A 14667-nucleotide genomic window follows, 5' to 3' on the forward strand; every position below is an offset into this window, starting at 1 on the left:
CTACACACAGTGAACCCCAAAAGTACCAGCACATCTCATGTGTGACCTCAAGGTCTCCCCCAGTACACTGATACTCTCTGACCTCACACCTCCACGGATTCTGCTGAGAGGCCAGCTGAGGCGGGCAGGCATGGAGGCTGCGCTTGACAGAAGGGTCCTGTGGTCACAGAACTGTGAGGACTTCTTTTGGGTACAGGCAGCACCTCATTTTCTAACCAAGCCCCTAGTGTCATGTTCCATGAACACAGAGCAGCATCTGGGGACCCTAGCCAGTCTCCGTTATGCTGGGCACACCTTGGAAGTTCCAGCAAAAGACAAAAAGACAGCACATCTCTTCTTTATCATCTCACATCCCAATAAAATATTTATTTCAAGAAATAAATCTTTAAAAAAAAGAGAGAAGAGTGTTTCTATTGCTTTCCTCTGGCAGTCAGATCCTCGGAATCACAGGGGCCAACCAGGCCAGGGGGCACCAGCAAGTCCCGGGCAGGCTGGTCCCTTCCCACAACTGTCTGGGCCCAGGGGAGCCTGCCTGCATGAGGCTGGGGGCAGGCCACACATGAGCAGTGGCAGTGTTCTCAGAGGCCTGGCTGGACTCGGGAGGCCCTGGGGGTGGGAGAGGGAAGGATCACCCTGGACTGGAGGTGGGCATACCATACAGAGATGGGTACCGAAGTCTGGAAGTGGCCTGAGGCTGTGGGAAGCAGGAGGGAGTGACCAAGAGGGGCCTGATGGGTTGGAGTCATGGAAGGTCTGGTAGACTCATGCAACCAGAACCAGCCAAGTGTACCATGGGTGAAACTTCGTCCCAGCCTGGCCAGCATGAGATGCTGGAAGGTCAGGGTGGTGTCAGAGCCTGCAGAGGATGCCTTGGTGGGGTCTGAGCCTGTTGTCAGAGGCTGTGGTGGAGGTAGCCCCTGGAGGGGCAGAGATGGAGGCTGTGGATCAGCCGCAGATCATGCCAGAATGTGTCTCGGAAGAGGCCCAAAGTGAAGCCTGCTGGGGGAAGCAGGAGTGAGGAACAGGGAGGGTGGACTAGGAGGGCAGGGTCCCTCTCCCAGCCTCCCCAAGTTCTCTGCCCTTTGTCCACCCCAAACAACTGCAGGCCAAACACTGGCCCTGCATGAGCTGCTGCATGATAAAAGAGGATGTGGTCCTCACAGCAAACGTGGCTGTGGCCCGGTCCCCGTTCCTTAACACCTCCGGCGAACTAGGCGGGGCAGCATGGCCATGTTCCCAGACTTGTTGATCAGAAGGCCTATCCTGGGCCCAAGAACGGCCAGGGTCATGTCACCAGCTGATCCAGACCTCAGAAAGCAAGGGGCCTCCATTCACGCACTCCTGGGCCCACCAGACAGGTAGGTCAGCCCATCTGCTTGGCCACGAGTCCTGTGGGGAGGGCAAGGAGCCCCCTAGGATGATGGAGCTGCAGGCTTTAGCTGCTGCCTCCTCAGCCGCCTCTTCCTGCCCTTGGCAGTGAGCATGGCTGCAGCTCAGAAAGTGCTGGTGCTTGCCAACCGGGGATGGGCAGATGCTGGCAGGGTGGCCTCCGGCCTCACAGGCAGCCCTGGCACAAGGCCACCTGGCCCTTGAGGAAGTCACGGCAGGGGCAGAGCCTCTGGTACTTGGTGCTGGCTCCGGCACAGCTGAAGAGCAGTGGCTCTTTCTGTAGGTAGCACTCTTGGCCGGGCTGGGCAAAGGCGGGGTACAAGTGATGCATCTCCCACTCTGTGCTGTCACAGGGCACCTGCAGCCTGCAAAGGAGCCATCAGCATCGTCACTCTGTGGTGAGTGAGGTCACAGCTGCCCCCAGCTTAGCATGGCCCACCCCCTCCCCGGGCAGAGAAACACAAGTCACAGTTTTGAATCCATCTGTCAGAGCTTACTCAGAGAAGCTCTGGGCCTGGGGTCTTGGTGACCAGCCGGAGAGATGCCCATACAGGCTGGTAGTAGGAGGTAGGAGAGGGCAAGGCCAGAAGGGATGACCTCTTGCGGGTTTTTCTTGGCTGAATCAGAAGCACTAAACTCCCATCTACAGGGAAGCCAGGCAGGTGGGAAGGTGGGGACGCAGGCAGGGGCTCAGACTCACTTGAGGAATGCATCTTGGCTGTTGAGATAGGGGAAGAAGGAAGGCTCGCAGACCAGCCCGTGGTCCAGGCAGGCATCTGTGCAGGCCCTCCCAGGGGCTGCCAGCCAGGCCCGCAGAGAGTGGGTAGGGGGCCAGGCTCCCGCCATCGAGCTGATGTTCTGGGCCCACTCGAGATGGGTGGCATTGGGAGCTAAGACAAAGGGACTCTGGGCGGTGTGGGCCCCTGGCGGAACCGGGCTTGGACCTGCACAGAAGTCCTGTCAGAAAAAGAGAGGTGTTAGGGAAGAGAATGGGTTTTCTCTAGAGTGCCTGGCACTACAATTTCAGTAAGAGCCATTACTGGGCACTTACCGAATGCCAAGTGGTCTCAAGCATTATTCCCGTAGCCCATAGAATGGATGCTAATTATTTCACAAAGAGCAGAGGCCGTATGCCAGGGACTCACGACTGGATGGCAGAGGTGGGCTCTGAACTCTCACTTGTTTGGGAGCTATCTACCCTACATGACCTCGCTTCTGGGGTCAGACTCAAGGCTTTAGCTTGAAGCCCACGAGCCCTGCTCAGCGTGGGGACAGAGCCTTGTGCTGTCCACCAAGGCTCTTCTTAGAGGCCTTAGATACTTATCTGTAGCCGGACAGTTCAGAACCAGTCTCCAGGTCCTAATGCTCATACCACGGCTGGCCAAAGTTCAGACATACCCGGCCTCTGCCTAAATCGAACACCACAGCAGCTGTCCCCAGGGCCCCAGGCCCCACAGCTCTACATCTTCTGGCTTTCTCTCACACCTGGATTCTGACAGAGCACAGCCCAGGCCACCGGCAGCTCATGGCAGCTCATGGGGTCCAGGCAGGTCCCCTGACCTGGGCTTCATGGCTGGCTTCTATGCATTCTGAGCTGGCGGAGGAGAAGATGTCTACCCGTCAGAGCCTGTCTGCTGTTTGCTCTCGGGGGCTGTATGGCACAGCTGAGCCTACACAAGAGCAGGCCTTCCCCCCACTTCTCAGGGCAGACCCCTACTCTAGTCCTCATCTCACTGATTCCCTTGAGGGTGGTGTTCAGGGGCTTCTGTCTGTTCCATTAGCTCAGTTATCAAACCTAGAAAATTAAAAAACAAAACAAACAAAAAACTAGTTTCCATGACTTCCAGGTCTGTGGGGTAGGGTGGGGCCTGGTCTCCATGACTGCTGGACCCCAGCCCTCTCTCTGTGGAGAGCAGAGCTGAATGGATGGCTTGCCTTAGCTGCAGTCTACATAGGCCCCAGCATCAGCATGGCCCCAACTCTTTGAAGTGATAGGCTTTGGAGTGACCTTCTCAAGTCCCTGGGGCAGAGGATGCAGGGTGACCTACCTGGTGCTGGATGTAGGCATGGATCCGTTCCAGCATCCCCATACATGTATATTCATAGGGCAGATAAGGGTCTACCTGTGGAAGAGCAAAGGGGCCTGGTTGCTGGCGCCATACCCATGCTCATCGGAGACCAGGTTGGCACTCTCAGCTCAGAAAGCCAGCCAACCATCCACCTGGCCCCTCTATCTGTTCACACTGCCTGTTCCCAGGATACCCTCAGGGGTATCAGCTTAGGATTCATACAGTCCAGTCCTCCAGCCCCACCCATCTCCAGGCCTCATCCCTCCCTGCTGTCCCTCTTCTCTTTGCAAAGCCCAGCACTTCATCTCCTCTCAGGCATCACCTACCCCTGAGCCATCCTTAGCCTACTCATCCTTGGATGAGGAATGTGTTCTCAGTGGCTCCCAGCACCCTAGCGGTCCTCTCCTAGGGTCACCATTTCCTGTTCATTCCCATTCTCCTGCATGAGCCTGCAAAGCCATTGAAGGCGAGGACTGTGGCTTGTCCACCACTGAGCCCCGCTGGTCTGTCACAGTGGGTCTGGCACACAGCAGTTATACAGGAGATGGTCACACATGAAGAAGCACATGCCCTCTTCCTGTATCCCATGCAAGATACAGAGTACTCATACACAGGAGCACAGGACATTCACATACAGAGTACTCACACACAGGAGCACAGGACATTCACATACAGAGTACTCACACACAGGAGCACAGGACATTCACATACAGAGTACTCACACACAGGAGCACAGGACATTCACATACAGAGTACTCACACACAGGAGCACAGGACATTCACATATCCCAGTTAGATGGAACAAGGTGAATCCTGGCACACATCCCATCCAGGCACATGGCTACATAAGATGCACACCCCCAAAGAAAGGTCCCGTGGCATCTGTGCAAATGTCTAGAAGCTGTACGGCAACCTAGTCTAGGCAGATCGGTGGAGTATTAGGGCACAGGAAGCCTGCAGAAAAGCCAGGCCCGGTAGCATGCTCCTATAAACCCAGCTTTGGTGTGGAGCACAAGAGAGGGGAATCCCTGGAGCTCACTGGCCAGCCAGAGAGGGGATCCCTGGAGCACACTGGCCAGCCAGAGAGGAGATCCCTGGAGCACACTGGCATCGTTTAGCACCAGAGACCTACCACGGGTCCCTGCTTCTCCAAGACCTGCCCACCTGACAATTCCATCAATGTCTGAAGGGTGTTGAGGCATGATTTTCCATGTTGTTAAATAAAAACTTTATGAAACTATTGCCACCTTGAAACATGGTCTTTGGGGTAACTTGAATCTATGTTCTTGGGCCAAGATCACTCATATTTGGTTCCAGAATAAACAATCTCTTTGAGGTGAGAGTCGTGTTTTGTGTCAACAATATCCAAGCGTCCCCAAAAGGTGACAGCCACTGATTTCTTTGACTCAGATCCTGCTGCCTCTGACCCTCAAAGCAGTATGCCGCTGCTCTGACCTGTCCCGGGACTGACCACCAGGCATTATGGGTAGATTTCCTCATCCTGAGGCCGAGGCCCAGAGATCCTCCAGGGCCCACGTCAGCTGCCATGTTACTCCAGCCACAGGCGCTGCCTTCCCAGACTTACACTTCCCACAGTCCTGTCCCACCCTGCTGTGGTTTCTGAGCTGATGGCCTGGGACGACCTGTAGCCAGATGCTGCCGAAGCCAGAACCCCACACTGAGAATAGAGTTCTAAGAGCCATTGAGCTCTGGTCTCCAATGCCTCTGGGGCTTGTGGAGGAAGGTTTGGAAACAGCTAGAAATAACCAGCCTTGGGAGAAGGATTTCCCTCCACATGAGGCTCCTCTGCTCCAGACTGATAGCAAATAGCCCCTGTCACAGGCAACTCTAAGGTCCCCTGTGTGAGGGTCATTCCCAGCCAGCCCAGCCAGCCTTAAGCTTCTGCCAGGAGCAGCAGCTGGAGATGACCCCACTGGGTCAATCTGCAGGAATGGCTGTCATCTGTCTGACAGTGACAAGTACTAGTCCTGCAGAAAATGGGTGACGTGGGAGGTCACGCAGAGGTAGCATGTCACCTCCTGCCCTCCCATCTGGACGCCCCCATCTGGACCATGTGTCCACAGGCAGGAGCCACAGCCCAAGCCCTGTGTTTTCTTCAGGGTGGGGCATGCTGGCCTGGGAGGCTTCAGTCTCCTTTGCTAGCCTCCTGTCTCCTCCACCCTCCCTCCCTGAAGTCTCAAAGGGCCACACTTTGCAGAACAAGCCAGGCCGGTTCCTCATGGTGGCCACATTCCCTTGAGACCCAGCCAGCTGTTCCTAAGCTTACCCTCTGCCACAGGGCAGTCAGTTACTCAGGGTGCCTGTTTGAAACACAGACTTCAAGGCCCCAGCTGGCTCTAAGAAATCCGCTGAGGTGCCTGGGCACAGGCTCTGGCTGTGAGTTCCCAGCCCGCTGAGACTATACAGCCCAGGGTGCCTTGGAATCCCCAATCCTCCTGCCTTAGCTCCCAAGGGAGCGGGTCCTCGTGATATTTCAGCCCCTCTGGGCTACAGGGGAAGAAGGGGGCTAAGGGCTGCAGCCTCTAGCTGTTTTGGGGTCCATCTCAGATGAACAATACCTACTGGATTCCTTCATCCTTTGGTTCTTGCATTTTATTTTATTATTTAGATTAATTAACAAAATTGAACAGACGTTCAGGTTTTTTGTTTTTTGGTTTTTGTTTTTAAGACAAAACAAGACTCAAAGGGTAAATAATAAGACATTCTCTCCCAGTGACACTGTCCATCGCCTGAAGTCACCAGCAGAAGTGACTCCCGAGCTGGGCTCTCAGTCACCTGCTTCCGAGCTAAGGAAGCACATCCTGAGTGTCTGGAGATGTTTTCAGAGACAATCAAGGGGCAGAGTCACCGGATGGGCGGGGCCCAGATGGAATGAAAGGGACAAGGGAGGCAGCAGCCAGCAAGCAGGTGGAGAGTCTCCTTACTTCCTGTCCTCATGTGATCTGCCACGCCCTCCCCACCAAGATGATGGAAACCTCAGAAACACTCAGCCCAACACATTTTTAATAAGTTCTTGGGAAAGCTGGAGAGGTAGCTCAGCAGTTAAGAGTACTGGCTATTCTTGCAAGAGGTTCACAACTCTCTGTAACTCTAGTTCTAGTGGATGGATCCCTGTGGGCACCAGACACACACTTGGTACACAGACATACACGCAGGCAAAACACTGATACACATAAAATAAAAAGAAATAAGTCTTTTTAAAAAGTGTTTGATGCTCAGCCAGGTGGCAGTGGTGCATGCCTTTAATCCCAGCACTCGGGAGGCAAAGCCTGGTTGATCTCTATGAGTTCGAGGCCAGCCTGGTCTATATAGCCAGATCCAGGACAGGCACCCAAAAACTACACGGAGAAACCCTGTCTCAAAAAACCAAAACGTGGCCGGGCGGTGGTGGCGCACGCCTTTAATCCCAGCACTCGGGAGGCAGAGGCAGGCGGATCTTTGTGAGTTCGAGGCCAGCCTGGTCTCCAAAGCAAGTTCCAGGAAAGGCGCAAAGCTACACAGAGAAACCCTGTCTCGAAAAAACCAAAAAAAAAAAAAAAAAAAAAAACCAAAACGTGTTTGATGCTCTTTTTCCACACCTCCTCCCCACCCCGCACAGAGTTTATTATAATGTAGAGATAAAGAGACAGAAAGACAGAAAGGAGAGAAAGAAAGAGAAGAGAAGAGAGGAAAAACTGAGGTGTGCGCACCTCATGATGGGGAAGAAAGAGAGTCGTGTTTGATGCTCTTGCAGAGAACCCACAGCAGTGGCTGACAGCTGCCTATAACTCCAGCTCCACAGGATCTGAAGCCTCTTCTGGCCTCTGAGAGCACTCACACTCATGTACACATGCATGTGGGTGCACACACACACACACATAAATAGAAATAATAAAATAAATACTTTTTTTAAAGGATCAATTTTCTTGGATTAAAGTGCTGTGCACAAGGAGTGACTGAAAGTTGTGAAGACGTCTGCTCCTCAGGTTCAGCCCTTCTCGCTCTCATCCCTCATATGCACACACACTAGGCCCCCCACACTCGCTAAAGGGGCCCCAGTGTTCTGCTCTTGGTACTCATTAGGCAGTCCCTGGACCAGGACTGTGGACATGCATGCAATGCACACAGGCTGAGCCCCGCCAGGCTTGCTGAGCTAGAACCTGCAAGTGAGCCAGTGTCCTCAGAACAGCTGTGTGCAATTACACTTACTGACTGCTGCTTGAAGGGCACAGACCTTCCCACACCTACGGCGGGGCTCACCCTGAGAACACCTGCTAAATTCCTAACTGTGCCAAGAGTGCTTGCAGGGCCTGGCCCTCCCAGGGGCTCAGTAAATTATTTCTGACCACGGTTCCAGTTAAGGGTGTGCAGGTTGCTACTGCAGAGAGGTACTCTCTTCCCTTACCTATACATCAAGTTTGGAAGTGGGGACCCATGCCTCCCTTTCTAGCCCATACAGCCCGATTCAGGGATGCGCTAACCAGGAACAGGCTGGACTATTTTCCAAGCCAGTCCTGCAAGCCTGAGCGAGTTCTCTAGCAAGTTCCTTCTTCCAATTATAGAGAAGAGCCATGGCGTCAGAGTCTCACCTGGGTGTTCATGATGGCCTTCACAGCTGCTTCAAACTCTTCTGAGTTGTTATAGTCGACAGTCCACACGTGAGGCTTGCCAATGAAATTCTCTGCGTAGGGATGTTGGGAGAACACCTGCCCAGGACCAACAGGTGGCTGCTTCAGCCGGGCTGGGCTCAGGCACCCCATCCTGGTCCCTCCCCTCTCTACACCCCAAGGCTCAGTCCCCCTTCTCAGACTCCCAGATCTGGGGCAGGGCCCTTCTGCTCACCTCCCTGGAGGTGGGCTTGCCCCGGAAGAACTCATGGTTGAGGGAGCTGTGGGGTGGGCTGAAGCGAGACTGAAGGAAGATGCAGCCATTGGCGATGGCCTCCAGCGGTGCTGGGCCCTCATAGGGGAATCCGAACCCTATGAAGAGCTGGAAGCCGGCAAGATGGCTCAGTGGGTAAAGGCACTTACCACCAAACCTGCTGAGCTGAGCTCAAACTCCATGCGGGAAATGAAAATGAAATACACCGTTTTTGTTCTGTTTTTCTATCAGTGGGTTAAACGAGATGAAGAAAGTTTTACCTTTAAAGAAATCAGTGAGGACGCCATGTGGCCCAACCCCTGCCCCAGTCAGCAGTTTTCTAAGACAAAAGGATGTGTCAAGGATCGCAGCCTGCTCTCCAAAGTCTTGCTTTGCTGCTCAGCCCCACTAGGCTAGCCAATCGTCTGTGAGCTTGAGCCTGACCTCTGACCTTTGACTGAGGCAGAGGACCCCTCTGCACTGAAATACAAACCCAGGGCATGCCTTACATGCCTATGCTCCCTCTGCAGAGGGAGAACTTTCTGCCTTTCATGAAATACTTTGCACTGTGGGGTCATTTTCTTGGGACCCCAGACCCATTTATAACACCCAGATGATGAAAGGAGAGAACCGACTTCCAGAAGTTGTTCTCTGACCTTGTGGTACACATCTGACCCCAATTCCCCACCGAAAACAAATGTTAAAATGAAACAAAACAAAAACTGGGTGGGGTAGGGTGAGCCAATGGTCAGGGATGTTGGGCCACCTTAGCCCAGGACTCCAGAAACCAGAGGCAAGGATGGTCTCAGCATTCATAGAAAGCTGCAGGGGTAATATAGATAGCTCACTGTGGGCTCCGTTTCCCCGCTGTGAAAGGAACAGTCTAGTTTTATAAATGGCCTCTCCTTGCTCCATCAAGCTATGCTTTTGGAGGGAGAGGAGGAGCCAGTGTTCCCACTTCAGATACCCCAGGTTCTCAAGGGACCTTCGCTCAAGATGTTAAAATATTCACCCTATAACTGACTATACCGGCTCCAGGAGGGTGCTTAGTAACTCTGAGTCCAGGCCGCTGTGTGAGATTACCTCATCCTTCATGCTCCCAACACACACATATCTAAGAGACCTAAGACCAGAGAGGGACTGATGCTGCTGGGAGACTCTGGCCTCAGACAATACTCCAGGGCCACCACAGGGTCATTCCCAGTGTACCAGCTGTAACTACAGAGATCCAACTCTGGGGGCTTACAGAAGCAGCCTGTCAGCACTAATGGCCCTATGGAGACCCAGCCAGGATGTGTGACTGCCCCTCAGCAGCTTTTACAGGTTGGCCAGCCCTGGGACTCTGCTGGGACTGAGAGGGAGAGCTGATGGCACAGCTCCCATTCCCCAGTCCCTCCCAGTGGAGGGCATCCTGGCCTGCTGGGTACCTGCATGTCTACCAGGACTCTGGGCGGCAGAGCACATGGAGATATCCAGCTTGATGGATGCCTGTCATCCATGGCTGGGGCCTGCAGGGTGGGTCAGTGGCCGGAGCCTCACCTTGGCCTTACGCAGCAACTGCTGGAACTCAGGCTGTGGCAGGAGGCCGTGGTTCTTCACAAAGGCAGGGACCTCGGGGGGCCGCTGGCTCTCGTAGTACACAGTGCCATGGATCTCCATGTACTTGTTCAGGATGGCCAGGAACTTCTCCTTGCCCTGCATGAGAAGGAGGAGGAGACGATGGATTCTTCCCTTACGCTCAGAAGGCAGAGCTGGTACATTAGGCACCCCTGCTCTGGGGTCAGAAGTCAGGAGCTTGTCTTGGGATGATTATTAACTTGCTGTGTAGACTTGGGCAAGGTCCCTCTCCTCTGTCCCTCAAGTTTTTTTTATTTGTGAATTGCAGGGCCTGAACTAAACCAAAGGCATGAAGGTTGGTTCTAGCCATAGAACTGACTGTTTTCCCAAGAAGCCCAAGGAGACCCAATACTTAAATATATTTGTGAACATGAATGCTAGGAGGACCTGTGGAGCTCTCCAGAACTCCCTTACACATTCACCCATCCATCTGTCAACCCAACCATTAATCTGTTTATACACATCTTGTCCATCCATCCATCCATCCATCCATCCATCCATCCATCATCTACATAACTATCCATTCACATATCCATCCTTCTACCTACCCACCCATACATAAGTATATCAACCCACCTATCCCTCCATCCACCTTTCCACCCATACACCCACACATCCATCCACCCATCCATCCATTCACCAACCCACTCATCCTTCCAGTCACTTGCCCATCCATGTCTCTACCACCCATCCATCCATCCATCTATCTGTCCATTCCCTGCCCATCCATCCTCCCATCCACTCCTCCCTGCATCCTTCCTTTCATCTAGTGAGGAAAAAGGTGGTAGAAGTTCTAGATTGGAGACAGAGGGTATTAGCTGAAAGATGTGAACTAGAGCAGCCCTCACAGGAGCCACTTCTGACTTGAATTGTCTCAATTGATATAAATGATTAAGGTGACTTGGGACTAGGGGCCCTAGCTGCAAGCTAGGAGTCAAAGCTAATCCTCTCTGAAGAAAATGGCATCAGCTTTGATTTCAAATTATCCTTATGATTTTTTTCATATTCATTTCCAGAACACATAAAAAATTCAAGGCAACCAAAAAAATCCTACTGAAAACCCAGAAGGCTTTGCAGCAGAAATGAATGGGGTGAGGCTAACCCCCACTTGGAAATTCCAGGGACTTAAAATGGATGGAACGACTTTGGAAAAGAACATCAGCAGACAGAGCTATTGTGGGATAATCGTTTTGTACACTGTGAAGATGTGTCTCTGCCAAGGCACCTTCTGATTGGTTTAACAAAGAGCTGAACGGCCAATAGCTCGGCAGGAGAGGAGAGGCAGGACTTCCAGGAAAAGATGGGAAATCTGGGGAGAAGCAGGATTCGACAGCCAGACATGGAGGAAATGAGACACATGGTACTGAGCAGAGGTAACGAGCCATGTGGCAGAACGTAGATTAATATATTAATATATTACATTATAATATTAATATAATATTAATATTAATATATTACATTATAAGAGTTATTTGAGAGCACTAAGTTAAGGCCAAGCTTTCATACTTATTAAGAAGTCTCCATGTCATCATTATTTGGGAGCTGGCAGTCCAAAGAAAGACTCATTACACAGAGTAGCTGACCCCAGGTCTATGTGCGGCAGTAGGGGTGGGGACAGTGTGGTACAGACTTCAGGATGACACATAGATCAGGCGGATGGAATATCTGAGTCCAGACAGAGATCCCACACCCACAGTCACCTCACTGCTGAAAAGGGAGCATGTTTCTGAGGAAGAAGAACACCTTTTCAACAAGTGATCCAAGGCATTTGCCATCCTCATGCAAAGAGAGGGAGAAGGTGTCCGAGCCTGGGACCCAGTGGGGTCACTCGGAATTGGAAGAACTTGAATCTGTATATCCCATCACATGGCAAAGTTAACTCAAAATGGGTCCTAGACTCAAAGGCAAAAACTAAATCCTTAAAACTGACAGAGCTAAACAGAGAAACGCTGTGACTTTGGGATAATCAAAGACTTCTTGGCTACAGCATCAGAAGCATTGTCCATAAAAGACAGTATTTGATTTCTATTAAAGTCAAGGTTTGGCCAGGCATGGTCCATACCTGTAACCCCAACACATGGGAGGTTGAGGCAAGAGAATTGCCACAAGAATGGCCTGAGTTACACAGTTAATGGGATTAATCCACAGAGTCTATTTAATGAGCAAAGGAATTTATTTGGGGGTTAACTCATAACCATGGGAGATTTATTGTAAGGTCTGGGAAAGTTGAGCTATGTCCCACGCTGATCTGCCTGGTCCAAGATCTCAGCGTCCAAAACCATGATGTAGCGAAGAGAGAGCACATATGTGCACCCCAGGTCTTAAGGGTTCCTCAGGGGGCATGCCCCAGGGGCATGTACCTTAAGGTCATAGGCAGATGTACCAGTTACCTGCTCCCTCACTAGGGACGGTGCTTCAGGGCATGGCTCAAACAACCACCCACTACACAGTAAATTCAAGGGCTCCTGGGTTACACAGCAAGACCCCATCTTCAGAAAAATCAACAAAGCCAATAACTTTTGCTCTGTGAAAACTTCCATTAAAACTAAAACACAAAGAACCAGACTTGGTAGCGCACACCTTTATTCTCTGCACTTAGGAGGCAGAAGCAGACAGAGTTCTGTGAATTCCAGGCCAGCCTGGTCTACTTAGGGAGCTCCAAGACAGCCAGGACTACATAGTGAGATTGTATCTAAAAAATCACAAGAAAGAAAACTAACCCCAAAAGGAATAAAAGAGGGGAGAACACAGCAATGATCCAGTGTATCGTGAATGGAGTCCAGTGCGGCCAGAGCAATAGTCATTTAATTCTGGTTCTGAGACCATGTCCAGCCTGAAGCAATATTTAAAGAGGTGACAGGGGAGGATTTTCTAAAACTTTGTGATCGATCAAACAACAAGGTTCAAAAAGATCTATGAACTCCATATAAGTAAAAAAGAAAGCGGTAGCCAACGGAATCCTAGTGAAATGGCTGAGAGTCAAACATGCTGAGTTAAAGCAGACAAAGAAAAAAGGCAAAGTGCCGCCCTAAGCCTTACAGCTAGCGTGTGAGCAGACAGAGTGTGGGGAGGCGGCAGAATGTCTTTAGGACACTGACGAGGAGACACCAAGCTGGGATTCTGTGCACAGCAAAATGCCCTTCAGGAACACAGGTGAGGGGCCGGGGAGATGCTCGGCAGGCAAAGGCACTTGCCAGCAAGCCTGACAACCCAAGTAGACCTGAGTTCAAGTTCAGAGACCCATATGGTGGAAGGAGAGAACTGACTCCAACAAATCATCCTCTGATCTCCAGGAATGCTCTCCAACACACACAAAATAAGTAGAAAATGTAAGGAGAAAAAAATTAAAAAAGGGTCAGTAACTCCGGAAAGAATCAGAGACAAGGGACCTGGGATGATGTAAGGAAAGGAGTGCGGTAAATTTCAGTGAATTCCCAACTCTATAAAACAGTCCTAACAGCTGGATATGTGGTGGGTATAAAACGGAAGCCCAGAGCAAGGTGCAATTAAAGAATGGTTAGGGTCTCTTATTACCCAAGAAAAAGTCAAAGTCTTTGCTTACATGGGTCCTCAGTAAGGCAAGGATGCAGGCTGCTCTCTCTGGAGCCACGAGTGAAAGGCAGAGAAGACAAACGGTTAGCTGGAGAGAGGTGCTAAAATACAGATCAATGCTGGGCCAGCAAGATGGCTTAGTGGGCAAAGGTGCTTGCCATCAAGCTAGTGACCTGAGTTCAATTCCTGGGACCCACACAGTGGAAGGAGAGACCTGATTCCTGAAAGTTGTCCTCTGACCTCTGCATGTGCACACACGTGTGCACATACACAAAGAGACACACACACACAGAGGCATATACACACACACACACACACACAACACACACTGGGGCAAACACACACAGTCACACACACAGGCACAGACACACAGGCACACACATACACACACACACACACAGGCACACACATACACACACACACACACACTGGGGCAAACACACACAGGCACACACACAGGCACACACACACACACACACACACACACACACACACACACACACACAGGCATGTTCACACAAAGAAAGACTCCAGAAATACGTATCTGCAGCATACTCGTGCTCCCCCACCTGTCTGTCATTCCATCGTGGTTTCTCTCTGCTCTCTAAGGGCTGTGATGACTCTAGGTTCATGTCACCATTTGTCCTCTGTCCCTGACTGTCTGGGTTGTCTGCTGTACAGGCACACTTCCCCTGGGGCCTGATGGATGCCTGTCCTTAGCCTGCTGCACCCCAAACTCTATCCCTCAGTCCCTCATAAGTTCTATATCAAACAGCCCCCAAACCATAGCCTCTGGCTGTTTCCTGGGAAACCGCGACAAGACACGCCTGCTTAGCACACACACAAAATCCCAGACACCAGGCGGGATGCTAGCCTCTGCACAAGACACAGATGGAGGGCCTCTACCTTCCCTCTTCCCCAGGGCTCTCCATGACACCTGCCCAGACAGGGCCTTCCGTTCTCATTCGGCCTTCTCTCACACCTTCCAGCTGTAGACACTGGGCAGATGCAGTTTCTTTGAGCTTTCTGGCTGAATAGGGTTGATCTGGCCTGTCTTCAAACTGCCCACACTTCCCTCCCCCACTCTGTCGGCCAGGTGTTCTCCCCCACTGTGCTCCTTCCCTGGTGGCCTCAGCAAGTTCTGCTCCTGAGGCCTTCTCTCTATCCCCAGACATCTCAG

At 51.8% G+C, this 14667-nt stretch overlaps 1 protein-coding gene across 1 annotated transcript in view; it reads right to left on the reverse strand.

Annotated features, from left to right (window-relative positions):
* Positions 1-346: 346 nt before the first annotated feature.
* Positions 347-14667, reverse strand: part of Mgat5b (alpha-1,6-mannosylglycoprotein 6-beta-N-acetylglucosaminyltransferase B) — a 69172-nt gene continuing 54851 nt past the window's right edge. Inside the window, exons 12-17 of the mRNA XM_052755835.1 lie at positions 9858-10013; positions 8301-8447; positions 8048-8164; positions 3438-3512; positions 2090-2346; positions 347-1754 (exon numbers count right to left, since the gene is read on the reverse strand). Coding sequence (XP_052611795.1) covers positions 1556-1754; positions 2090-2346; positions 3438-3512; positions 8048-8164; positions 8301-8447; positions 9858-10013 — 951 coding nt within the window. The 3' untranslated portion in view covers positions 347-1555. The remainder of the gene's footprint in view (positions 1755-2089; positions 2347-3437; positions 3513-8047; positions 8165-8300; positions 8448-9857; positions 10014-14667) is intronic.

This window comes from Peromyscus californicus, unplaced genomic scaffold (genome assembly GCF_007827085.1).
Source record: "Peromyscus californicus insignis strain IS unplaced genomic scaffold, ASM782708v3 Scaffold_3__1_contigs__length_106647218, whole genome shotgun sequence".
NCBI classification, from domain to species: domain Eukaryota; kingdom Metazoa; phylum Chordata; class Mammalia; order Rodentia; family Cricetidae; genus Peromyscus; species Peromyscus californicus.